The sequence below is a fragment of the Gopherus evgoodei genome, chromosome 2 (genome assembly GCF_007399415.2).
Source record: "Gopherus evgoodei ecotype Sinaloan lineage chromosome 2, rGopEvg1_v1.p, whole genome shotgun sequence".
NCBI lineage: Eukaryota > Metazoa > Chordata > Testudines > Testudinidae > Gopherus > Gopherus evgoodei.
The window spans coordinates 11,226,718-11,251,820 of NC_044323.1; the positions used below are offsets into that span (position 1 = coordinate 11,226,718).

The window sequence follows — 25,103 nt, forward strand, 5'->3', positions numbered from 1 at the left end:
TGATCAGTGATAGAGAATCCACCCTAGCCTTTGGTAAAATGTTCCAGCAGTTAATTACCCTCACCATTAAAAATATATGCCTTGTTTCTGAATTTGCCTAGCTTCAGCTTCCAGCCATTGGATCATCTTTATACCTTTCTCTGCTAGATTGAAGAGCACATTATTAAATATTTGTTCCCTGTGTAGGTATTTATAGACTGCAATCAAGTCACCCCTTAACCTTCTCTTTAGCTTAACAAATAGATTGAGCTCCTTGAGTCTGTCACTATAAGGCAGGTTTTCTACTCCTTTAATCTTTCTTTTGTCTGTTCTCTGAACCTTCTCCAATTTATTAACGTCCTTGAATTATGGTTGCCAGAAGTGGACACAGTATTCCAGCAGCAATTGTACCAGTCCCAAACAAAAATACTCTTCATTAAAAAAGAGATGATGGTCTCTTTGTTTGACTTGTAATGAAATAGTATGAAAGTAATTATGGTAAAGATTCTTTGGGGCATTGCGTGGATATTTTTAGTGCAATTGACAGAAAACTGATTTCCACAAAACATTTGGTACTTGGAGCCAAACGTGCTGTATCCATTTTGGATCCAGTTACACCACAAATACCATTGTACTTTTCTAATCAGTTAGGTCAGTGTCCCGAATTAAATACAGCAAACTTGGTTGTGCTTTGTCATTGCTGTATATTTATGTCCCCAACCATGAGTCACAAGTACCACACTCAGAATCTTGTTTGTGTCCGTGCATTCTGGGAAAATTTGGACAGCTATCTCATAATGCCGCTGCAAGAGAATACACACACTGAAAGTAAAGTGATACCAGCAGCATGTGGGGCAAAGCAGTCTGGAAAGTTCTACTGTGTAAAGCTGGGTGGAAGGATGACTGACCAATCCAACTACAAAGGCAAGGTTTTGGAAAGTGTCCCCTCTGCATTGCAAAGAGAGGATTTCATACTGGTTGCAGGAAAAAAACAATGTGCCTGTGAGAAACAAAAGAACTAGCCCCCCCCCCCATGAAATTGTTTTAAACCTGCTGTCTATCAAACATAAGGAAGTATTTCTTCACACAACACAGAGTCAACCTGTGGAACTCCTTGCCAGAGGATCTTGGTAAGGTCAAGATTATAACAGGGTTCAGGAGGATAGGTCCTTCAGTGGCTATTAGCCAGAGTGGGCAGGGATGGTGTCCCTAGCCTGTTTACTAGAAGCTAGGAATGGGCAATATGGGATAGATCACTTGATTACCACCCGTTTTCTTCATTTCCTGTCAAGTCCCTGGCATTGGCCACTGTTGGAAGACAGGATACTGGGCTTGATGGACCTTTGGTCTGACCCTTCCTGGCCATTCATATGTTCTTATGAGCGGAAAAAAGGTTTGCGGCTGCAGTTCTGACAGGAAGTGTTTAATGTAACTAATTTTGACTCACTTTTTGAGCAGACCAAAGATCTACTGGTTCTGGAGGAAATCCATCTGGTGATCACTGACCACCTTGAATGATGCTTGTAACGTGGGGCTTTTGAGTGCAGGTATAAAGCAGGGTGAAATGGGGTCAGGGCTGTGGAGTACAAGCCTTATGTTAGCTACTTGTGCTCTTATTTTTTTAAATATCTAGCACAATGAAATGTTGGTTCAGTCAATTACACAAATGTAGCTGGAACACTTGAGTCATATCACACCTAGCAGAAAATTGTCTGAATATAATTAGTCACAGTACTGTGGAATAAATGTAAGTAGCACATCTGGCCAACCTTGACACCGGGCCATTGGCAGAGCCACCCTAAAGGATGACTGTGAGAACTCTTGACCTAATCAGAGGACAAACAGCTATTGCTGTAAAATCAGTGGAGACTGAATATATATATTCAACTGATGTACTTTTTAAATAATATGCCGCCTTAAATGGGGACATTAAGTTACCACACGGCAAACTAGCTTAATGAAATCCTGCTGTTGCTTTTCACTCCACACAAGCTTGTCATAGTTGCAGTGTTGCTTCCAATTAAGCTTTGAGCAACCGTCTTTTCATTGTCACTAGAGTGAGTCTGTTGCTGTTTTGGGTAGGTAGATGTAGTTGGATAATACTCTTTGGGGGAAGTTGGAAAGTCAGTCATCTAGGGAGGACTTAAATGTTTCCTGAAATTCTTGTTTAACCTCCTTAGCGGGCAAAGTGAAGCACAAGCGTCTCTGGTGAGAAGTTTCATATTTATCTTAGATTCCTGATTGTGAGAAGAATGCCCCAAGGTTAGGGTGCCAGCATCGAGCTTGGGAGACACAGTTTAAGTTGCCTGCTGTGCCATAGGCTCCATGTCGCTTTGTCTTGTTCTGTCTCAGTTCCCCATGTATACCATGGGGATAATAGCATTGTCCTACCTCACTAGGCTGTTGAGAGGGTAAATACATTAAAAATTGTGAGCTCAGATATACAGTAATGAGGGCCATATAAGTACCTAAAATGGAGCCAGGAACTACTGCTTTGAAATCCTCCACCTCTTCCTTAGTGGAAGAGTGTGTGTGTGTGTGTGTGTGTGCGCGGGTGTCCAGTAGTACTCACAATGTGCTAGGCAGAGTCCCTTGCCCACAGAGCTTACCATCTGAAAAGCAAAGGGAAAAGTGGTGCATGTCAGTAAAGGTTGTCTGCACTTTAATGAGATGCATTTTAAAAATACAGCTTATCTCCAGTTGCTTTTCAACCTTAACATCGCTAGTTTGTCAATTTCTTGTAGGTTTCAAATAGCAGAAGCCGCACTTCCTGTTTGCCTCTTAAAGCAGGAGGCACAACCTCCAGTACCCCAGAACCAGAAGCAGTCAGTCTTATGTTATACACTCATCTGCACTTGGCCATGTCTTACTGCATACATCCATTGTTTGTCCTTATTTGACCTCCAGAGCCAGAAGTCAATCCTCCCTTCCTAGCACAGTGACCCCACTGACTGTCTGAAACCCTAGGAATCTAGCCAGTGTCTAAAGTATTAAACACTTGAGAACTAGCCAGTGTGCCAAAGATTAAGGGCCAAATTTTGCAGCCACTGTGTGAGCAATCTGATGTCCGTGGAATTGTTTTCATGAGCAGGGCTTCAGGACTGCACCCGATGAAGTTTCCACAGAAGTGAAACAAGCGAGACAAGCCCATTTTATGATTAAGGTGACAAGTCACTTCCAGATAATGCTGTAGATATTTGCACCTCTCCTGATTTGGACTTTGATTCTTCTCTGTATATGATCAGGGATTATCAGAGGTCCGGGAGTTTGATGGATGACTCCGTGCAATATGTAACTAAAGCAAAAGTAACCAAAGAGCTTTTGAAATTACTGAACTTGCAATGAATTCATCAAAGTTAAGTTTAGTGCTTTTTCACATGACACTTTTTGTGTCAACCTGACAAATGAATCATGCTGATTAACTCCGTCAAGGTCTCTGTCTTTCGCTCTATATTAATTGAGCTTATTTTTCTGTTCATGATTAGCTGTTGTGTAACTGAAATTTCAACCCAGATGAAATGATAAATCACAAATACTCATATGTAAATTAAGACTTTTCAGGATCCGAGAATCACAGAATTCTTTAGTCAAATAATGTTTTCCAAATATGAAAAGGTTCAGTAAGTGACTAAAAATTTTATATATTGAAAATATTGGCCTTGCATTGAAAACAGGCAGCAGTACAGTTAGATATCCACTTGCTGGCTCATCTTTACCTGTAGAGGCAGCACTTGTGGTGTTCTCTATTGAGGCTGCCTGTACACTGATGCAGGGCAATCATTTATCTTGAAAATATTCTACCTCTTCAGAATTGTCAGTCTTATAGGGGAGAGTGCCATGGTGTCCAACTGAATGTTGTGAAGAAGAAACACAGTTCTTGATGTTCATGCCAAATGAGGTGGCTTGGTCTCCTGACTTGGGAGGGCGCAAGAGGCAAAATGCGGTGAAGGAAATCAAAGAGGAGGCTTAATAGGTGCTTGCCAGATGAATGGGAAAATGCAGAGTGGTGGTTGTGGGGGTGCACACGTGTGAGGGAGCTAAAGAGACAGTGTGAGGTTAACAATCCATTTTTTTAACTTCCCTGCCCATATTACAACTAACTACAACAAAGTCACAGCTGAGAAATTTGGTTTGTGGCTGAGAATAGTAGTAAAAGATTGCACCTTTCTATGTGAATACAGCTGCAATAAATTGGAAAATACCTACTCTATTGCTGATTGCAGTAAACTGGCTCTGGTAGGGGTTTATGAAGGTGGCTCTGGAAGTGTATTGGCAGAACTGTGTATACCAGCTTCATTTCCTTGTAGCTGAGTAATGCATTGACAGGTCTGCTGGTAGGTGGTGCAGTAAAACAGGATTCCAGTATTCTTATAATTGCCGTGGAGACTGTTAAGTACCGTAGTTCATTATTTTAGTAACAATAATGTAACTTTTTTTTCCAGCACTACAAATTTGTTTTAGTGAGTGCATTTGAAAAAAGGCAAACCCAATGGGAACTGAATAGCTCAAGGGATTGGTAACACGATATGGAGCCTTTCATCTCTAATTGCCAGTTTGAAACCAGGCCAAGCTGGTAGTTGCTGAAAGCTGTTACTATTTTATGGCCATTCTGTAGCCTATGGGAAATGAGCTGGTATCCTGCCAAAACCCAGTACGCAGTAGGAAAGTGCCTATACAGAAATCTACTGTGATTGGTGCACAGTCGGGCTCGAGAGACAAGTGTCTGAAGGGGAATGGAAACTGAACTACCTTGCCACCCGTGAAGGCTGTTTTAGGTCTGGGGTGAGGCAGACCGATAAGCAACATTTGTTCTGTGGACAAACAGAGGTCGTTGGTAGTCAGTGTTATCAATATGGTGCCTTTCAAGGACTCTAAAGTCACAGAAACCTGGATTGAGTCACTCTTCTCATGGGATTTAGTATTCGTCTTTCTCAGAAGAATGAGGGACAGCAGTAACTGCTAGTTAGCTCATTATAAGTTGCTCATTTCTGTTTTATTTGCAGACTTTATCCAAAGCTATCCGAATTTTTGTCTACAGCCTTAAGCAATCATTGTAGGGAAGAACAGACCCCAAGCATTTTTGATCTGTGGAAGCAATAAACTTGCTTCACAGAATGTCTAGCACAGTATCTGGCATAAGAGGGCACATGGCACTGTCACATCTCTGTGTCTAAGAGCAGGAACCAAATTAGATCAAATTGTGGTGACCTAGCAAACTAGTGCTCGGTCCTGGTGGCTGAAACTTATACTTTATCATCTTGGAATTCATTTAAAAAAAGTGCCTAACCTGCATCGTCTCTCAGACAACCGTCAAATATGAACCATAGGTAAACCTGAGACCATGACATTTGCCTGAGGCTGCAGACAGCCATAAACAATAGTTCCTTTGAAGAGTGCCCTTATCCACGTTAAGGGAACTGATGATGGCTCTGAAGTCTACTGATGATATTAATTGTCACTGCTGATAAAAGCGTGTAAGCAAGAGAGCTGATCAGATACCACTGTGTGTATGCAGTTTGTAAAACCTAGAAGATATATTCAGTATAAATCTCACTTTGGTACTTCAGGCTCTGACCACTTCCAGCACTGCTTACCTTTCCGTTGTGATCCTTGACCTAAGTGTCACGTGCTTCACCATTACTGTGAGTGCTGGCTTTATCAAAACATTTTATTTGTATTTAGGAAATGAACTCCACACTATTTTTCGTTCTTCACTTCAGACCTTTGTCATGAGCCAGAGAGCGATGCTTGCAGGGAGATATGAAAGATTTTAATATTACTGATTCTCCTTTCCTTTGTTCTTTTTAGTCATACCTGGAAATTACTAGGAAATTTAAAAGCAAGAAAGCTTGTTTGAATTTCCTCCTCAGTACTTGGTAAATCAAGCTGCTTAGTAATGAATGGAGAAAAATCTATCATGAATTGCATGAAATAGTAACCAGGACAACTTTCAAACTTGCTGTGTGGGTTCAGCTCTGATTGTGTCTTGGAATTCAGTGGTCTGTAGAGAGATTACTCAGTAACATATGAAGCTAGTGACATTTTTTAGCAATTCCTTAGTTGTTAGACTTACTTGGGGTTGGGAGAGACATTGACTGGATTATCTCCATCCTCTCCTTGCATCACAGCAACTGTTAGTTATTGCAGGTGAAACACGAAACTACTTTTTTCAGTTTTAGAAATGGAAGGATCGTTCACTTCAAGAATGTCATCACTGCCTTTTTTAAGGCACCTTCCTATTTGTTAACACTGTTATCCAATATAGGTGCATCTTCCCACATCATTCTAGTCAATAAAGCAATGGATTCAATAAGCAATCTTCATCTTTTTCCATTTACCGTGCAGCATGTCTACAGTGATTAAACCACTTCAAAGACCATTTTAAGATGGATATTACCCAGATTTTCTTTGCTTAGTGTAACTTAGTTACTTAATTGGGGATCCCTTAAACCCAAAGTCAGTGAAGGTTCCTGAATTATTCCAGGTTGGTATTCTTTCCAGGCTCTCTACTTACTGGACTATAGTGTTTCCAGGATGGGGAAAATGGTGTTGGTATTTTTATTCCATCCATCACAGAATTCCGTTAATTCATGAGAAATAGACCACTTACTATATCAGTTTAGTAATATACACTTGAAATTTCGGAAATCTGTAACAGAAATGGTTTTGGATAGAAGGTGTAAATATATAATAGGCCACATTGTATCCTCTCTTCTATTAAAAACAGAAATCCTGTAAAGCTTTATACATAGGAGAGAGAGAACATTCAGCAGTCAGTGAGTCTCTGATTGTTGTACCAGAGGGAGAAATGTAACATGCAGTGGAAACCTGGAAAGCAACACTGATTTAAGATCAGTGGCTGAAAGGATGACTGTTTCCATTTTAAAGGTCCCTTTACATGTGTAAACATCCAATTTAATTATAAATTAAGGGAACTTACTTTCCCTCTCACTACTTTGGCCTAGCCTGAGAGCTACTTCCAGCTTTTGGGGAAGGAGGTTGAGAACTGGGAAGTGCCACCTCCTGCTTCTTTCCCTCAATTTTCACAGATAAACAGACATATGAGTTAGGAATGTATTTTAAATGAGCATATATGAGAATTGGAGCCCTGTAGAGTGAGTGTGTGTGTGTGTATATATATATATATATAAAATCAGTATTGCCACATCAGCAAGTATATCTAGCCATTTACATAACCTAAATCTGACATTAGGTTTTGAAATGCAAACCAAGCTCAAACCTGGGATCTCTCATCCATTACTAGTGCCTGAGACTGGGCACTGCAAAATTTGGCTCCCTAGAGGTAAGAAGCAGACGTTGTGACTCCACAATATGCCTTCTCATTGATTTATGTAACAGCTTGTAATAGCTGTTAAAGGAGCTTTGTGCTCGCCCTCTATTGCTATAGAGGAAATGAGATCAGGAAATCCAAGAATTCAGTGGATGAATACGCAGGACAGTTTCCCAGTCTATTTCTAGCCTCTGGACTCTGACATGGAAACTCAGGTTTCAGGAACACCTGGGCAGAAGCCCCCTGCTGGGTGGCAGGGAGAGTATGGGTCAAATTTTCATTTAAAATAGCCTAATTATTCCAGTAGGGTGGGATGATGGATGCATTTTTCCCTCTCCCTTTCTCCTATGTTTCTCACCAAATTCAATTATAGATAAGGCTATGTTTTAGTCACGAGTATTTTTAGTAAAAGTCATGGACAGGTCATGGCCCATAAACAAAAGTTCACGGCCCGTGACTTGTACTATATACCCCTGAGTAAAACGTGGGGCGGGGGCGAGGGCAAGGGGATTGGCAGGCTCCCTACCTGACTCCTGGAAGCAGCTGACATGTCCCTGCGGCACCTAGGCAGAGGCGCAGCCAGGAAGTCTCCGCACACTGCCTCTGCCCTGAGTACCTGCTCTGCAGCTCCTATTGGCCGGGAACCATGGCAAGTGGGAGCTGTGGGAGCAGTGCATGCAGGTAAAGGCTGTGCGCAGAGCTGCCTGGCCTCACGTCTGCCTAGGAACCAAGGTAGGGACATGTTGCCACTTCCAGGAGCCCCCTTGTCCTCCCCCCCGAGGTAAGCACTGCTCAGAACCTTCACCCCCTCCCGCACCCCAACTCCCTGCCTCAGCCCTGAGCCCCCTCCTACACCCAAATTCCTGCTGCTGCTGGGGAGGAGGAAGGGGCATGGTGGCTCGAGACTGCTCCAGCAGCAGTCAGTGTGGCTGGCTTGGGCATCACCCGAGCTGCTCAGGGAGCCCTGGGTCAGCCGCACCAGCCACTGCAGAAGTCACAGAGGTCCTGGAAAGTCACGGAATCTGTGACTTCCATGACAGACTCGCAGACTTAATTATAGGTATTCTGTGCTTGCACTACACACCACTTTTCACACTAATCTGTTATGCTTCACAATATCTCTGTGAGGTAACTTACCCTGTTTTATAGCTGGAGCACCAAGGGTTTGTGACTTCCCCAAGGTCATACAGCTACTTGGTCTCGGAGCTGAGAATAGAAACCATGCCTCTGGGCTCCCAGTCCCTTGCATTAGCCACTAGCTAGTGGTGGCATGGAAGAAAAATAAACTTTTAAAAGTGAGTAGTAATATTCTGTAGAAAACAGCAGGAATTGTAACAAGATCCTGATGAACAGTAAAACTGCAACCTATCTATTGCCCTCTTCTATTCTAGAATTCCTGATGCAGACACTACTAGATCATTCGGTGCATCGCCTTCTGTGTCTGACAGACACAGCAGCATTCACAGTGTGAATTATTATAATACAATTTTTGCAACTTTTTTTACTACATGAGCAGTTCAGTATGTCTTATAGCTACTCAAATAATCCTGAGATGATGCAATGTGGCTTTGGGGGCATATTTTAATTGGGCTAGAACTGATTTGTTTGGTACTCTTTCCCTTTTCTAAGTAGAAGTTTGTGACTAGAGATCCTTGTTTAGACGTAAGACGTGTTGGGGCTGTTGGTACCTGATTTTGTACAAAGTACCAACAGCTGCTTTCCATTTTATTTTTTCAAATTTCCATAACGTCTTCCTATTCTATATCCTAAGGATAGATGGAAAAGACTCTTGTGCTGGAACTATGTACTTAAAACATTTTAATAATGTCAACTATGGCACTAACCTCACTCTCAGTACGGTATGAGAAAAGACAATTGTACAACACAGCATGGATCCACTGAAAGAAGTGATACATTTCAGCTAAAATAAGCTATGGTATCATATTAATATCTTGTATGTCCTCTATTGGGATTAAAACCTGCCTTTGCAGGGAAGATAGGCTTGATTATTTCTTGTGATAGGTTTCATCCATCTCTACCTATTGTGGTCTGTGGAGGTAGGGAGACAAGCATTTGCCAAGAAGACACGCATTTGATTGGCTTGTATAACTTGTCATGCTGCAAATGAAGAATCCTTTCCCCGTAGGTGTTCTGTTACATAACTGTGTGTTCATAACACACTTTCTGTGGTGTTAGAGTACTTGCACATGTCGATTCCACTGTAGGTGTGTGTGCACCCCGAGCACAGTTGCCAGAAATTTTTCCCTCGGTGATACACATTGGGATATTTCTGGCGTCCCCTGGTGCTGTGCCCTCGTGGCGCTGGTATAAGGGGCCTAGCCGACCCTGCGCCCACTCATTCCTTCTTACCACCTATCACAGTTGCTGGGACAGCTTTCCTTGCTGCGACAAGCTGTTCTCAGTGGTCTTTGTTGTTCTTTATTTTTTCATATTGTGTATAGTGAGAGTGTAAACAGTCGTTAGTTTAGCTAGTGCTTCTCTGTCAGCAGAGTTTTGTCTGTTTCCTGTGCCTTTGAGCGACCTGCATTTTTTGTTGCCTGAGGTGCTTGGGTGAGGCTCATGCTGGGCATCGCTGTATAGATGTGCTGCAAGTTTAAACCCCATATGAAGAAAGTCTGGGAGGCCAACTCTCAGACCTTCCAGTCAGACTCGGCACATAGTACCTCATCATCGGTGTGGAGTGCTTCTCCTGCCATACGGGAGTCCCGGCACCATTTGCCATCCCTGGTGCTGAGAAAGAAGCATAAGAAGCATCTGGCAGTGAGGAAGCATTCCCCTACTTCGAAGGCCAGGCATAGAGAGCAGAGCAGGATGCAACCTAAGTCACGCTGCTCCTCTGCCTCAGCATCGCAGGTGGCATCATTGCGAATGAGCTAGAGGCAGACACCATTGAGTCTGCTTCTAGGTGAGCAGTCAACACTGAAGGTACAGTGCAGCACCAGCACTATTGCAGAGCTGTCCACTGTGGAGGCGTTTGCTGTGGCCAGAGACCTGCTGGCGTTCTCGGTAATGTCGTCGCTGACAGTATAAGAGTCTGTGGCATCAGTGCCATTGGACAGGTGAAGCACATATTCCTTAGCTGCTGTCCAGTTCTAGGCCCCATGGTACCATCCAGAGGGAAACCATCCTTGCTGGCCCAGGAGCAAGTGTCTCTACCCCAGCACTGGTTGGAACCCTACCTCCATGGTCCCTGGAGGAAGGCTTATCGTCTGAGTCGAAGTTTGAGTCATACTTCTGTCATCTGAGGAGTCATCTTTGGTATACATCCAGTCAGCCCTATTTGGCTGTGGACTCAGGCAAAGGAGTACCTTTGAGTGCTTGGCCTAGCAGTCACTGGCCAATGCAGTGTCCCTTTTGGAATCTGGGGATTCCTCCCTGGATGCCAGGGCCCCACTCAAGATGCTCTTACTCGGTGGGTTCTGGGAGAAGGGTGCTACTGTCCCAGCAGGCAGTACTTGACCCAGACTCTGATACTGAGCCAGGTACCACCCTTCAGGATCCGGGTCTGTGGGACCCCATTGGCACAGAAAGAGAGGAGGAGGGCCCTCTGCTGGAGCAGGTTGCCACTGGCTCTTCTCCAGACAATGCGGTTTCAAGGGTGGGCGCGTTGCCCCCTCAAGATGACTTCAGTATCCACCAGGAGCTGCTGAAGAGGGTAGCCTCGAACTTAGGCTTGCAAGTGGGGGTAGTAAAAGAATCCTCCGATAGGCTGGTTAACATTCTGGCCACTGCGGGCCTTTCAAAATTGGCCCTACCTGCCAATGAGGCCAGTGAAGGTCCTGTGGCAGCCCCCATTTGCTTTCGCTTCTCACATCAAAAAGAGCCCAAAGGAAGTACTTTGTACCTGCCCAGGGTTATGAGTTCCAATACTTCAATCCTCTCTTCTATTAAAAACAGAGGAAGATGGAGCAGAGGTTTTTAATGCTGATACCCACCCTCATCTGCTTCAGCACCAACATCTGCCCAGCCATCTGAGAGGCTCAAAACAGATCTTTTGATGGGACACCTGAGAGTGTTGTACCAGTTCTTGTCGGATCCTTTATTTTCGGACCGCTTGTCCCACATCACAACAGCATGGTCTCATTTCACCACAGATTGTTGGGTACTGAGCACTGTAAGTGTTTATTTCTACCCTCCAACCAGCCCTCCCTGTCCCTCTTCAGGGACCCCTCTCACGAGCAACTTCTAGTCTAGGAAGTACAAGCCCTCTGAGTGGAAGCTGTGGAAGAGGTTCCACGGGATTTCAGAGGGAAAGGGTTTTACTCCTGCTATTTCCTAATTCTGAAAGCCAGGAGTGGTCTCTGACCTATTCTTGACCTGCATCTACTCAATGGCTACCTCAAGAAGCTGAAGTTCTGCATGGTCTCTGGGAGCCAGGGAGAAGATAATGGAAGCCAGGAAGAGACTGGTACTCTGCCCTTGACTGAAATATGAAAACAGAGATTCCTTAAATCTTTCAGAGCCACGGAAGGTTCCTCAGGTTTGTTGTGAACCAGGCCCACTAGCAATTTGTGGTTCTCCAGTTTGGCCTGTTGGTGGCCCCGTGGGTGTTTACAAAGTGCATGGTGTTAGTGGTGGCCTTCCTGAGAAGATAGGGGTGCAGGTCTACCGTTATCTGGATGACTGATCCAGGGATCTACAGTGAGAAACAACATGAGCTGAGGAATCAGCATCAGTCTGAGTTTCCTGCATGCTGCCTCCTTCCTTCAGGGTGTGCTGGGAACTGCAGCTGCCCAGAACCCTCCGGTTCCCTCCCCATCTGCCAAGCAGCAATTTCTATTTGCAAGCTGGTCTTTCCTGTGTCCAGTGGTCCCTAGTGGAAGCCAGCAGCTCTGCAGCCCATTTCTGTGGTTGAGGGGAAAAGGAAATTCTGCTGAGGGTGCAATTCATCTCATTGTCCAGACCATTAATAAAGATGTTGAACAAAACCAGCCCCAGGACCAAACCCTGGTGCACTCCGCTTGATACCGGCTGCCAACTAGACACTGTGCTGTTGAACCTGACAATCTAGCCAGCTTTCTATCCACCTTATAGTCCAATCCATACTTCTGTAACTTGCAGAGAGCACCATTTTAATAGACATCTTAACAAGCACCTATGAGAACTTAAGGAATTCAAGAAATAGAAGGATTTTTCTACTGATATTTTTACTAGATGCATTCTAAATGCCTGCCTTAACTCTCTTCATGTCCCAGTATTATTCAGCAACATATCCTGGCAAAGGTGGGGCAATGTAGCATTCTCTGAGTCTGCATGGAGCTTGTTACCCAATTGTTTCTGTGTAAATGGAAACATAACTGGTTTCTAAATAACACAGTGCATGACAGTTAATGTTTCTCCCTTAGCTGACTCTGCTTCATAAATGTCAACCAAGTTTTATCTCTAGTACTTGATTGAATATACATGAAATTCCACTTAGTGGATTAGCCAGCTGTGATGCAGTGTAGGCATAAGGTGAATTATGAAAGGCTTTGTACCATTGCAAAGGCCAGTGATGGACCAATCTTACCTCGAAAACTACTATCATGCCAGTTCTTCCTATGTTAGGTGGTCCAGCCACATGGAGCCATGCATGTCGTTCTGTTTCTCCCAAACACAACTCTCCCCATCTCTCCCCTACCCCAACACCGTTTTAAGTTGCAAGTTGTTGTAAATCAGTATGTCTTGGAGGAGACACAGGGGCAGCCAGAAGGAAATGGCTTGGAGAACTTGCTGTAGGAAGTGACTTATTCTGCTACTTATCCAGAGGGCTTCACTCAGCAACCGTTGCCCATGGGTAAGTGCCAGGAGGGATTCTTGGAACTGGTTTTGCATATATCTAGCACATATTTCTTGCTGAACAAAGGCCATATCTGTAGCTAGTGAACTGGTGGCATTTGCAGTCCAGCCTTTAGCACCTTCTAAACTTTCCCAGCTACAGCTGCTGTTAATGATAGAATCCTGGTGGAATCCATCCTCATGTGCACCAAGACAGCTTGCCTGTGACAGAATGCAGTAAAGGCTTCATTTCTTACTGCTTTAAAAATAGAGAAGAGGAAACAGCTCTCTCAAATGCTAATTGTACTGCGATTTTAAATGTTGTCCTCTTACTGCAATATTACAAGAAGAGATTGGGGGAGGAAATGATACAGCTATATTTTTAACATAGTTTTTAACCCATTGTTGTCCCTCTTCTTCCCTCCCCCCCTCCCCCCCCCCAAAAAAAAAGAAAAATAGTGCTGTGATACTCTTCGGAATTAATGGAAGTGTATAAATGTAGGTTTGTAAAACGAGGCCTTAAAGTCTCTAACACATAGAAGCTGATCTGTTTGCATGGTAGTGCTTTCTTGACCACACTGTGTGGAGATTTAATTATAGGAAAAAGTGCATAAGTAATGATCATCTTCGCTATGAAAACTGGTTTCCTTTTTGATAATAGCTGTGTGTGTGTGTGTGTGTGTGTGTGTGTGTGTGTGTGTGTGTGTGTGTGTGTGTGCGCACGCACACACACAAATGTAGGTCTTCGACATGCGTGAAATGAGTTGATGGTCTGTCTAGCTTGCAGTGGACAGTTGTCCTACTTATAAATGACCCCCCTTATTGTTTTTAGTTTTGTTGTAGTTGTGTTGGTCCCAGGATATTAGAGGGACAACGTGGGTGAAGTAGTCTTTTATTGGACTAACTTCTGCTGGTGAAAGAGAGGAGTTTTCAAGGTGAGGTGTTCTATTAATATGCATTAACTATTTATGCTAAATAAGCTGTTCCACCTGGTGTTTAGCTACGACACTTAATACCTTTTCCAGACCTGAAGAAGAGCTCTGTATAGTTCAAAAGCTTGTCTCTCTCACCAGCAGAATTTGGTTCCAATAAAAGATATTACCTCACCCAGCTTGTGTCTCTAGTCCCTTGTTAGAGAGAGAGGATGGGTGAGAGGTAAGAGACCACTCAAGGTGAAGTGGCCAGTCAACATCTCTCCAGTCATGAGGGGGAAGGGGAGGGTGGGGGGAACACAGCTAGGGGTGGGTTGTTAGAGGGTAATTGTTGTAATAAGTCATAAATCCAGTGTGTCTACTCGGTCCATGATTTTAGTGTCTAGCAAAGTAATAAATTTGTTTATGCTAAACAATCTGTTCCACCTTGTACTTAGCTGTGATACTAAGGCCTTGGCTACACTTGCAGCTGTGCAGCGCTGGGAGTTACAACTGTCTTCGTACAGCTGTGTAGGAAAAGCGCTGCAGTGTGGCCACACTGACAGCTACCAGCGCTGCAGTATGGCCACATTTGCAGCATTTGCAGTGCTGTTGGGAGTGGTGCATTATGGGCAGCTATCCCACTGAGCACCTGGTCTCATTTTGGCGCCATGGGTTGTGGGAAGGGGGCGGAGGGTGTGGGTCATTCTGCTTCCTGTCCCAGCGCGCCGTGATGCATCGCTTCATATCCCAGCAATCCCTGTTTTTCCGTCCACGTTTGGTGCCATCTTGACTCTCTCAACGGTTTCTGTGCAGCGCGATTTCTGTGGGAAATGGAGCCCAAACTGCTGAGGAGTATGCTGATGAGTCTCGCCAGCACATCACGTTTGGCAGTTGAGCTATTCCTTATGATCCAAAGTGATGAGGAGTCCGACGATGATAGCGAGTCGCCTGACACATACGACACGAAATTGCTGCTGGCATTTACGGAAATGCTTAGCACCGTGGAATGCCGCTTTTGGGCTCGGGAAACAAGCACTGAGTGTTGGGATCACATCGTCATGGAAGTCTGGGATGACGAGCAGTGGCTGCAGAACTTTCGGATGAGAAAAGCCACTTTCATGGGACTGTGTGAGGAGCTCGCCCCCACCCTGCGGTGCAAGGACACGAGATTGAGAGCTGCCCTGCCGGTGGAGAAGCGGGTGGCTATTGCAGTCTGGAAGCTGGCAACTCCAGACAGCTACCAATCGATCGGGAACCAGTTTGGAGTGGGAAAGTCGACTGTTGGGATCGTTTTGATGCAAGTTTGCAGGGCCATTAATCGCATCCTGCTAAGAACTGTGACTCTGAGGAACATGCAGGACATTGTGGATGGCTTTGCACAAATGGGTTTCCCTAACTGTGGAGGGGCGATAGATGGGACACACATTCCTATTCTGGCACCACCCCACCTAGCATTCGAGTACGTTAATCGGAAGGGGTATTTCTCTATGGTTCTCCAGGCGCTTGTGGATCACCGTGGGCGTTTCATTGACATTAACACAGGCTGGCCTGGAAGGGTGCATGATGCACGCATCTTTCGGAACACTGGCCTTTTCAGGAAGCTGCAGGCAGGAACTTTTTTCCCAGACTGGAAGATCGCAGTAGGGGACATTGAAAGGCCCATTGTGATCCTTGGAGACCCTGCTTACCCGTTAATGCCTTGGCTCATGAAACCATATACAGGGAAGCTTGACAGGAGCAAGGAATGGTTCAACTGCAGGCTGAACCGGTGCCGAGTGACTGTGGAGTGTGCTTTTGGCCGTTTAAAAGGGCGCTGATGATCTCTGTGTGGGAATTTAGACTTGGTGGAAAGCAGCATCCCTGCGGTTATATTTGCGTGCTGTACCCTCCATAATATTTGTGAAGGGAAGGGTGAAACATTCAGTCAGACATGGACCTCTGAGGTTCAACGCCTGGAGGCTGAATTTGCACAGCCAGAGAGCAGAGCTACTTGAGAGGCCTAGCACAGGGCTTCAAGCATTAGGGATGCCTTGAGGGAGGAATTTGAGGCTGAAAACCAACAGTAATGTTTGGTGCCTTGCACGGGAGTGAAGTGCAGTGGTTACAATGTTAGTAGGAATCTGTTTTTCCTAAGCTGATTTGCAGTGCCTGTTTCTTTCCTGGGCTAAGGTATCTTTTTTCTTTCTGCAATAATAAAGACTGTTTGCAAAGCCAAGAATTCATTTATTGAAAATAAAATAACTTTATTGACAGACACACAGCATTTTGGGAACCTAAAAGGGCACGGGGGGTGCGGTGGGGAACTGTATAGTCACAGGTTTGAATATGTCATGTCTGGAGTGCTGTGCAATGACTGCTGCATTTCAGGATGCCTATACTGCGTGGTGATGGGGGTTGAGTGCAGAGGGTAAGGGTCGTAGTTCTCAGGGCTGGTTGGTGAACGTACAGGTGTTGGAGGCAGGTGGGGGTGGTGGTAAGAACCTGGATGCTGGGGAAGGGGGTTTTGAGCTGACATTGCGGCACAAGTGAAAGAGCTTTGGCACGGGGAGGGGAGAGTGGGGGTTGGCACGGTAGTGCTCTGCCTGAATGTCTATGAGGCCCTGGACAGAGTCCGCTTGCCGCACCAGGATGCTTATCAGCTGCTTTGTGCTTTTCTTCCTGGCCACTGCGTTTCTCTGGCGGATCCTGCTTTCCTTTTCCCTCCAGTCCTGCAGTTTTTAATTCGCTCTGGTAGAGTGATCCATAACTGCTTGCAGCAGGCTGTCTTTGTTTTTTCGCGGCTTCTTCCGGAGGTTTTGGAGTCTTTCAGCTGTTGATAATACGGGCATTCGAGAAGTCAAGGTTGCTTGTAGAAAGGCAAAAATGGCAACAGTTAACAGAGGCAGCATTGTTTATATCTCAGATAGTTTATATCTCAGACAGTTATTCCCACACAGTGAAGGAGTTTACCGTCTTCTCAATAGCATAATTTTCCCATGCCAAAGAGAGCACGCATAACCAAAGAAGCCCCGAAATGGTGAGTACGGGGGACTGATTGATTGCTTCTAGGCTGTACTGGGGTTTTTGTGCATTGGGGAGAGCAAACAGCTGCAGGGGGCACCTACGCTGAACACTCTCCCAACATTTTCAACAGGAGTTGATGCTGAAAGATATCTCGCTGCTGCGGGTCACTTGGGAAGGGGGAATGATTGCTTCTGGGCTGTACTGGGGTTTCTGTGCGTTGGGGAAAGCAAACAGCTGCAGGGGGCACCTACACTGAACAGTCTCCCAGCATTTTCAACAGGAGTTGATCCTGCAAGATATCTCGCTACTGTGGGTCACCAGGGAAGAGCAGGAGGGTCTTCTACAGCAATGCGGATTCCGCCCTGGTCCCTGTGCAGCTTGCCTGTGTGCAGCAATGGTCCCCCCACCCCTCACGGCCCAGTGGCGTGGACGCGTTAGCCTGACTGGGACAAGGACCACAGTGGCTCTCCCAATAAACTTGCACAAGTGCATTGCCCACGCTCTGGCTGAAACTTTTGAAGAGATTACCGACGCCAATTACCGCAACGTGATAGACCATGTCAATGGGCTATTCCACATCTAATGTTGCACATGCAGCTGTAACCCTCTCTCCTCTCCCGAAATATTTCCATCCTGAAAATACAAGCCATTTACCGGGAACCCGCTTCTCTGCTTGTCCTTCACCAAGTACCGGCTGCTGCGACTGGCTACCTTCCTCCTGGCTTGAGAAGAGCTCCTGGCTGCATGCTTCCTGGGACTCCGGGCTGTCTCCCCCCCCATCCCAGTACCCTCACTCTCGCTTTCCTCTTCCCCCACCCTCCTCCTCCTCCTCTGCTTCTCCTCCCCCTGCCCCCCGCTCTGAAGTGTCCATCGTGGTCCTCGGATTGGTGGTGGGGTCACCCCCAAGTATCGCGTCCAGCTCTTTGTAAAAATGGCAGGTCGTGGGGGCAGCACCAGAGCGGCGGTTTCCCTCACGAGTTTTGCAATAGGCACTCTGCAGCTCCTTCACTTTAACCCTGCACTGCAGTGTGTCCCGGTCATGGCCCCTTTCCATCATATCCCTTGATATCTGCCCATAGGTATCGTAATTCCTACGGCTGGAGCGCAGCTGCAACTGCACAGCTTCCTCCCCCCAAACACTGATGAGGTCTAGCAACTCGCCATTGCTCCAAGCTGGGGCACGTGGAGGCAGGTCACCTGGAAAGATTCACTGATTGCACTCTGCACCTGGCTGAGCAAACAGGAAGAGGATTTTTAAAATTCCTGGGGCATTTCAAGGGCGGGTCACCTGAGGCCAGGGCAGTAGAGTTTGAACTGATGAGCAGAGTGGCTGAACAGGCATTCTGGGATATTTCCAAATACCTCTGGAGGCCAATAACAGCGTTTTTGGTGGCCCCATTGGCAGAGCAGCGCTGCATCACCAGCGCTGCAGTCGTTATTCCCCAGGCAGAGGTAGAGTACAGCCAGAGCTGTATCCAGGGAGCTACAGCGCTGGATGTGCCTTGCAAGTGTGGAGAGTGTGTTAGTTGCAGCGCTGTAAAGCCACCACCAGCGCTGCAACTCTCCAGTGTAGCCAAGCCCTGAGTACCTTTCTCAGACTCAACAAGAGCTCTGCATAGCTTGAAAGCTTCTCTCTCTCACCAGCAGAAGGTGGTCCAGTAAAAGGTATTACTTCACCCACCGTGTGTCTCTAATATCTTGAGACCAACATGGCTACACCACCAATGCACATAGCCCCCTTCTTGGCGGTCTCAGCAGACACACTGAGAATTGAATAATCCATGGAGAGAACCCATCCACGTCTAGGTTTAGTCACATAGTGGCAAATCTTTGTACTGCTGCAGCCTTGTGATGTCCCTGCTCTGTAACTAGAAGACTTGATTATCTAAGCCTGTCCATTCAGCATCCTTAACAAGTAATTAATTCACTTCCCAAAGACCTTTTTCAACAAGTCACACTTACATGCTATAATATTACAACTTTTCTAGTATTCAGTGTACATCAGTGATAGGCAACTAAGTGGGGCTTTTTCACAAACATATTTCAGGCTTGTAATATACGAGAAGGTATTGCATTACTGTATTGAGGATGTTCAGTAAACACTGGCGGTATACTACCTTCATAGAAATAAGATTTATTTTTTGTCACTGATACTTCACAATGCAGCAGTTTCTAAATAACTTATGTGAATCCCATTAAGTTATAAAATTGGCTTAACATGCAGAATAGTAATTAATATTAATATATTAGTGCTCCCATGAATACGCCTTTAAGTTCTTAGATTAAGGCAGATTGGAATCTGGTCACTCTCTACTTAGCTCTTGCACTACTGATGCAAATACATGTCATCTCAAGATGGCCACAGCTAGAAAACAGATTCACAATTGGCAGGATGTTAAATAGTTATTTAAATAATTTTCAAAATGATGCTCTCAACTCCAATTTACTGTTACTAAAAGAATATTTAGAATCCCTATCCCTGGGCAGTTTTTGTCTAATTTTGTTCTGATGTGTGCTTTTGGGAGACAGGGGGTCAAGCAAATATCCTGCGCTGGTGTTTGGAAGAACCTTGCAAACATTAACTTGAGAGTGAGCATGTGGAGTTCAGCCCTGGAACAAACTGATCTACACCCTGAGCTGCTGCCACTTTCAGGACTTCTCCAGAAGAATAAGAGGAGCTGCTTCTGAGGAAGTCATGAAGGAGAAAGAGACTTTCAGAGCCCTAATACATCCCCTCACCCAGCCAAATCCACATTCCAATCCTGTGTCATGTGCGGGCGAAATAGTTTGTAGTATCTTTGCTTAATAAGTAATACTTATTGTTGCTTTATTTTCTGCAGGGATGTGAAAGCAGGGAACATTCTTCTTGGAGAAGATGGCTCAGTACAGATTGCAGGTAACTTCCTTATCAACCTGGAGTAAAGAGAATATGGACAATACTGCATTGCTTCATGTTTGGCCAAAGTGGCTTTCAGTGGCACGTAGAAACCCAGTTAAAAAGTGCCACACTGTCAGATGGTTCCATATTTCAAACAAGATTTCTAGGAGCAGTTTTGTTTTTTTTTGGCATATTTTTCTCACTATTTTGATATTTTAAGATTATTGTGTTAGAAATGGTTTCTGTCAATGTGAATAAATCATTTCAGCATAAACCAAAAGCCACTCCTTTAAATCAATTGCTTGGACAATATAGTTTTTTTAAACTAAGCAGCAGAGCTAGTCAAAACCATAAAACAGTAGCTTCACAGGATTGAAGAGTACGTTGCATAAAGTACACATGGTACTGATGTGTAACACCCTGCTGGAAAGTGGGTAGAATTGTTTGAAGTAAATTGCTGATGCCCATATTCTTCATGGGGAAAGTGTAGGTCCTCCACTTAGCAGGACAAGAGAACTAATAACAGATAACATCAAAAAGACTGAGGTATTTAATACCTGTTTTGCTTCATTCTTCACTAAAAAGGTAAATTGTGACCAGATACTTAATAAAATGAATGTTAACAAGGGGGAAGGAATGCAAGCCCAAATAGAGAGAGAATGGTTAAAAAAATATTTAGATAAATTAGATTTATTCAAGTTATTCAGTCAGGATCAGGGCTCCAGTGTGCTTTCCACATAAGCAGTCTTAGTGATAATTCCTGACCCAAAGAGTTGACAGATCAGATTGAGACAAGATGCAAAAGGAGGGAAGCATGAAGATGAGGGTAACAAAAAGTAGATGTTCCTGATGGTTCAGAGGGTTTTTTGGGTGCATAAGTGGGAATGGGGATTAATTTAAAAATAACTAAGGTCAGTATCCCCCAGAAAGACTGTATTATTTTAGTATCAGAGGGGTAGCCGTGTTAGTCTGGATCTATAAAAGCAGCAGAGAGTCCTGTGGCACCTTATAGACTAACAAACGTATTGGAGCAGGCTGAGGTTGGACCAGTCTACACGGGAGGTCCACTTCCTAGACACCACAGTGCAAATAAGTGATTGTCACGTTAACACCACCCTATACCGAAAATCCTCCGACCGCTATGCCTACCTTCATGCCTCCAGCTTCCATCCTGGACATACCACATGATCCATTGTCTACAGCCAAGCACTGAGGTACAACTGCATCTGCTCCAACCCCTCAAACAGAGACCAACACCTACAAAATCTTCACCAAGCATTCTCAAAACTACAATACCTGCACGAGGAAATAAGGAAACATCAACAGAGCCAGACGTGTACCCAGAAGCCTCCTATTGCAAGACAAGCTCAGGAAGAAACCAACAGAACTCCACTCGCCATCACATACAGTCCCCAGCTAAAACCCCTCCAATGCATCATCAGGGATCTACAGCCCATCCTGGACAATGATCCCTCACTTTCACAGACCTTAGGTGGCAGGCCAGTCCTTGCCCACAGACAAACCGCCATCCTGAAGCATATTCTCAGCAGCAACTGCACACTGGACCATAGTAACTCTAACTCAGGAACCAATCCATGCAACAAACCTCGATGCCTACTCTGCCCACATATCTACACAAGCAACACCGTCACAGGACGTAACCAGATCAGTCACACCATCACCGGTTCATTCACCTGCGCGTCCACCAATGTAATATACGCCATCATATGCCAGCAATGCCCCTCTGCTATGTACGTCGGCCAAACTGGACAGTCTCTACGGAAAAGGATAAATGGACGCAAATCAGATGTTAGGAATGGCAATATACAAAAACCTGTAGGAGAACACGTCACTTCAATCTCCCTGGACACACAATAGCAGATTTAAAGGTAGCCATCCTGCAGCAAAAAAACTTCAGGGCCAGACTTCAAAGAGAAACTGCTGAGCTTCAGTTCATCTGCAAATTTGACACCATCAGCTTAGAATTAAACAAAGACTGTGAATGGCTAGCCAACTACAAAAACAGTTTCTCTTCCCTTGGTATTCACACCTCAACTGCTAGAAGAGAGCCTCATCCTCCCTGATTGAACTAACCTCGTTATCTCCAGCCTGATTCTTCCTTATATAACACACACACACACACACACACACCCCTCTCTCTCTCTGCCTCTGGAAATTTCCACTACATGCATCCGACAAAGTACCCACGAAAGCTCATGCTCCAATACTTCTGTTAGTCTATAAGGTGCCACAGGACTCTTTGCTGTTTTTACAGACTTTTTACACTTGATTCTGACTAACAGGGAGGAGTTGGTTGCAAATCTGATGGTGAAGGCAATTTGAATGAAAGTAATCATGAAATGATGGATTTAATTTTTCTAAGGAAGGGAAGGATTGAGAGCATCAGAATAAGGATAATGGACTTCCACAAAACAGCCTTAAGAGTCTCCAAGAACTTCTAGGTGAGGTTCCAAGGAAATCTAAAGGAAAAAGGAGTGGAAGGGTGCTAATAGTTTTTCAGAGACAGTATTAAAGGCTCAACAACAAAGAATCCTGATGCAGAGGAAAGATAGGAAGAATAGTAAGAGGCCAATATGGTTCCATTAGGAGCTCTTTAATGACCTGAAAATAAAAAGAGGAATCACCCCAAAAGTGGAATAATTGCTAAGGATGAATACAAAATAGGGCAAGCATATGGGGACAAAATGAGAAAAACTAAGGCACAAAGTAAGTTGCACCTTGCAAGGAACATTAAAGGCATGGAGGGGTGGCTTATAAATACAATAGGAGCAAGATCTCCTGTCCCACTAAGTAGTGGACCTACACTTTCCTTTGTATTTCTGTTGCTCCTATTGTATTACTATTGCCTAACACAATTAACAGCAAGGAGGATGGACTGCAAGCCCAAATGGGGAAAGAACAGGTTAAAGAATATTTAGATAAATTAGTTGTTTTCAAGTTGGCAGAGCCTGATGAAGTTCACCCTAGGGAACTTAAGGAGTGAGCTGAAGCAATCATGGAAGCATTAGTGATTATCTTTGAGAATTTATGGAGAATGAGTGAGGTCCCAGAGAATGGAAGAAAGGGAAAATTAGTACTTATCTTTAAAAATAGGGGAAAGAGGATTTGGTGACTTATAGACTAGTCAGCCAAACTTCAATAGCTAGAAAGATATTGGAACAAATTATTAAACAATCAGTCTGTAAGCAGCTATAGGATAATAGTATTATAAAAAATAGTCAGCATGGATTTGCCAAGAACACATTATGCCAAATCCACATATTTTCCTTTTTTTTTTCTCCTCCCAGGGGTTCTTGCCTAGTGGATAGAGGATAGGGAGCAGTAGTCATGATGTATCTAGATTTCAGTAAGGTTTTTGACACAATCTTACATGATATTCTCATAAACAAGCTAGGGAGATGAAATTGATGCAAGACAGTGGTCCGCAAACTTTTTACCTTATGTCCTCCACCTTACCCCTGCCCCTCCCCATGGGGCTGTGGCTTGGGGAGGGTGGGGGGGATGCAGACGGGATAAAGGGGCTGAAGCCACAGCTGGGAGCGGGGCCGGCAGCCAGGGCCCCAGATGTGGGAATGGAGTTGGGTGACGCTCCCTTCCCGCCCCCATCATGGTATGTGGTATACCACATCCAGTGCACTAAATGCCCCAATAACCAGACAATCACTATGCTCTTGAATGAACTCTCACAGGATAAAGATAAAAGGTAAAAACTCTATCACCTGTGAGTAACCACTTTTCACAAAGTGGTCACTCTATATCTGTTCCCTCAGTCCTTATCCTCAAAAGAAACCTCCACAACATTTCTAATAGATGAGCCTGGGAGCTTAAATTTGTAACTTTGTTAGACACAAAATTATAGGCTGAATAGAGACACTGGATTTATGACTTATTGCAACAATCTGTAACCCACTAACAACCCCTTCCAAGTACTCTACCCTGCTCTCCCCCTTCCTCTCTCTGACTAGTCACTTCACCTTGGAATGGTTCCTTGAAATACGTAATTACTTATGCTAAGCAATCTCTTCCACCTTGTATTTCACAGTGACACACTGAATCTGTTTTCCAGACCTGAAATGAGCTTCATGTAAGCTTCAGAGTGGTAGTGTGTTAGTCTGTATCCGCAAAAAGAACGAGGAGTACTTGTGGTGCCTTAGAGACTAACAAATCTATTTGGGCATAAGCTTTCCTGGGCTAAAACCCATTTAATCGGAAACAGCACAGACATAAGGATACTGCTGCTACCTTATTTCCACCTCAGCAGTAAGAATAAAGTTTAAACTTGTGAGCAGCTTTTTACAAATATTTCTTGCTATAACAGCCACTCTGTTTTTTTTAAAGCAATAGTGCACACTTACAGGGGGCTGTTTCAGCAAATTCGAAATCAGTAAGTTGATTGGAAAACCATTGACTAAATCAACCATGTAATGGAATACAATTTAATTCCACCAAGGCTTTCTGGTGACCTCAAGACAAATGCAGAGCTCAAGGGATTTGTTGCCAGAATTCCAAGATAGAATTTATAAAATTATTACATTTTTCTGAAATGTATGCGCTGTTTAAAGGACTTTTATTTTTGATGCTGGAACATTTTTACCTGAAATGATATTTCCTTTACTCTGCATTGAAGTAAGATGATAGTTCATTATTTAAAATACATGCCTGTGGTACTTCAAAAATTTACCTCAATTGCCATCTGTTGCTAGAATTTAAATTACCCTTATTTTTAGAAACAATAGAGGTTTCATAAAAAATACATGTCATGAGGGGCAAATGTCAGTGACTTTTGGTAAGACCACAAATTGAGACGAGGATGATTTCTATCCAAACAAATTCTGAGGCTTCAGCTAAATACACCTAATTTTAGCTAACCTTGTTTTGGAACCTCATGAGAGCTTACAGGTTCAACAGGAATGAAACTAGTCAATACTTGGATAGGAGGCCTCAAAGGAAAACTTTGACACTGCACCTTTGGTCACTCTGTAGAAACACAGGGACTGCTGTACAGGATCAAGGTAATGGTCCATCTAGACCTTTATTCAGTACCAGATTCTTCAGAGGTCAGTGCAAGAAAGGATAAACAATTTGAAGTTGAGATTATGGAAAGTTGTTTATACTCAAGGGATGAATCCCACAGCACTTTAGGCTCCTCAACAGGTAGTGGTGGTTTTAGGGCTTGAAGCATGAGATCATATAAATGGCCAGTGTTTTTCCTGGAAAAAAATCTTCCTGTAGTTACAAT

The 25,103-nt window shown here is 44.3% G+C and overlaps 1 protein-coding gene across 5 annotated transcripts in view; it reads left to right on the plus strand.

The window, feature by feature from the left end:
- OXSR1 (oxidative stress responsive kinase 1) overlaps nt 1-25,103 on the plus strand; it is a 148,626-nt gene that overhangs the window by 73,932 nt on the left and 49,591 nt on the right. For all 5 annotated transcript variants that reach the window (XM_030549995.1, XM_030549993.1, XM_030549998.1 and 2 more), the window contains one exon: nt 19,806-19,861. In XM_030549995.1, coding sequence (XP_030405855.1) covers nt 19,806-19,861 — 56 coding nt within the window. The remainder of the gene's footprint in view (nt 1-19,805; nt 19,862-25,103) is intronic.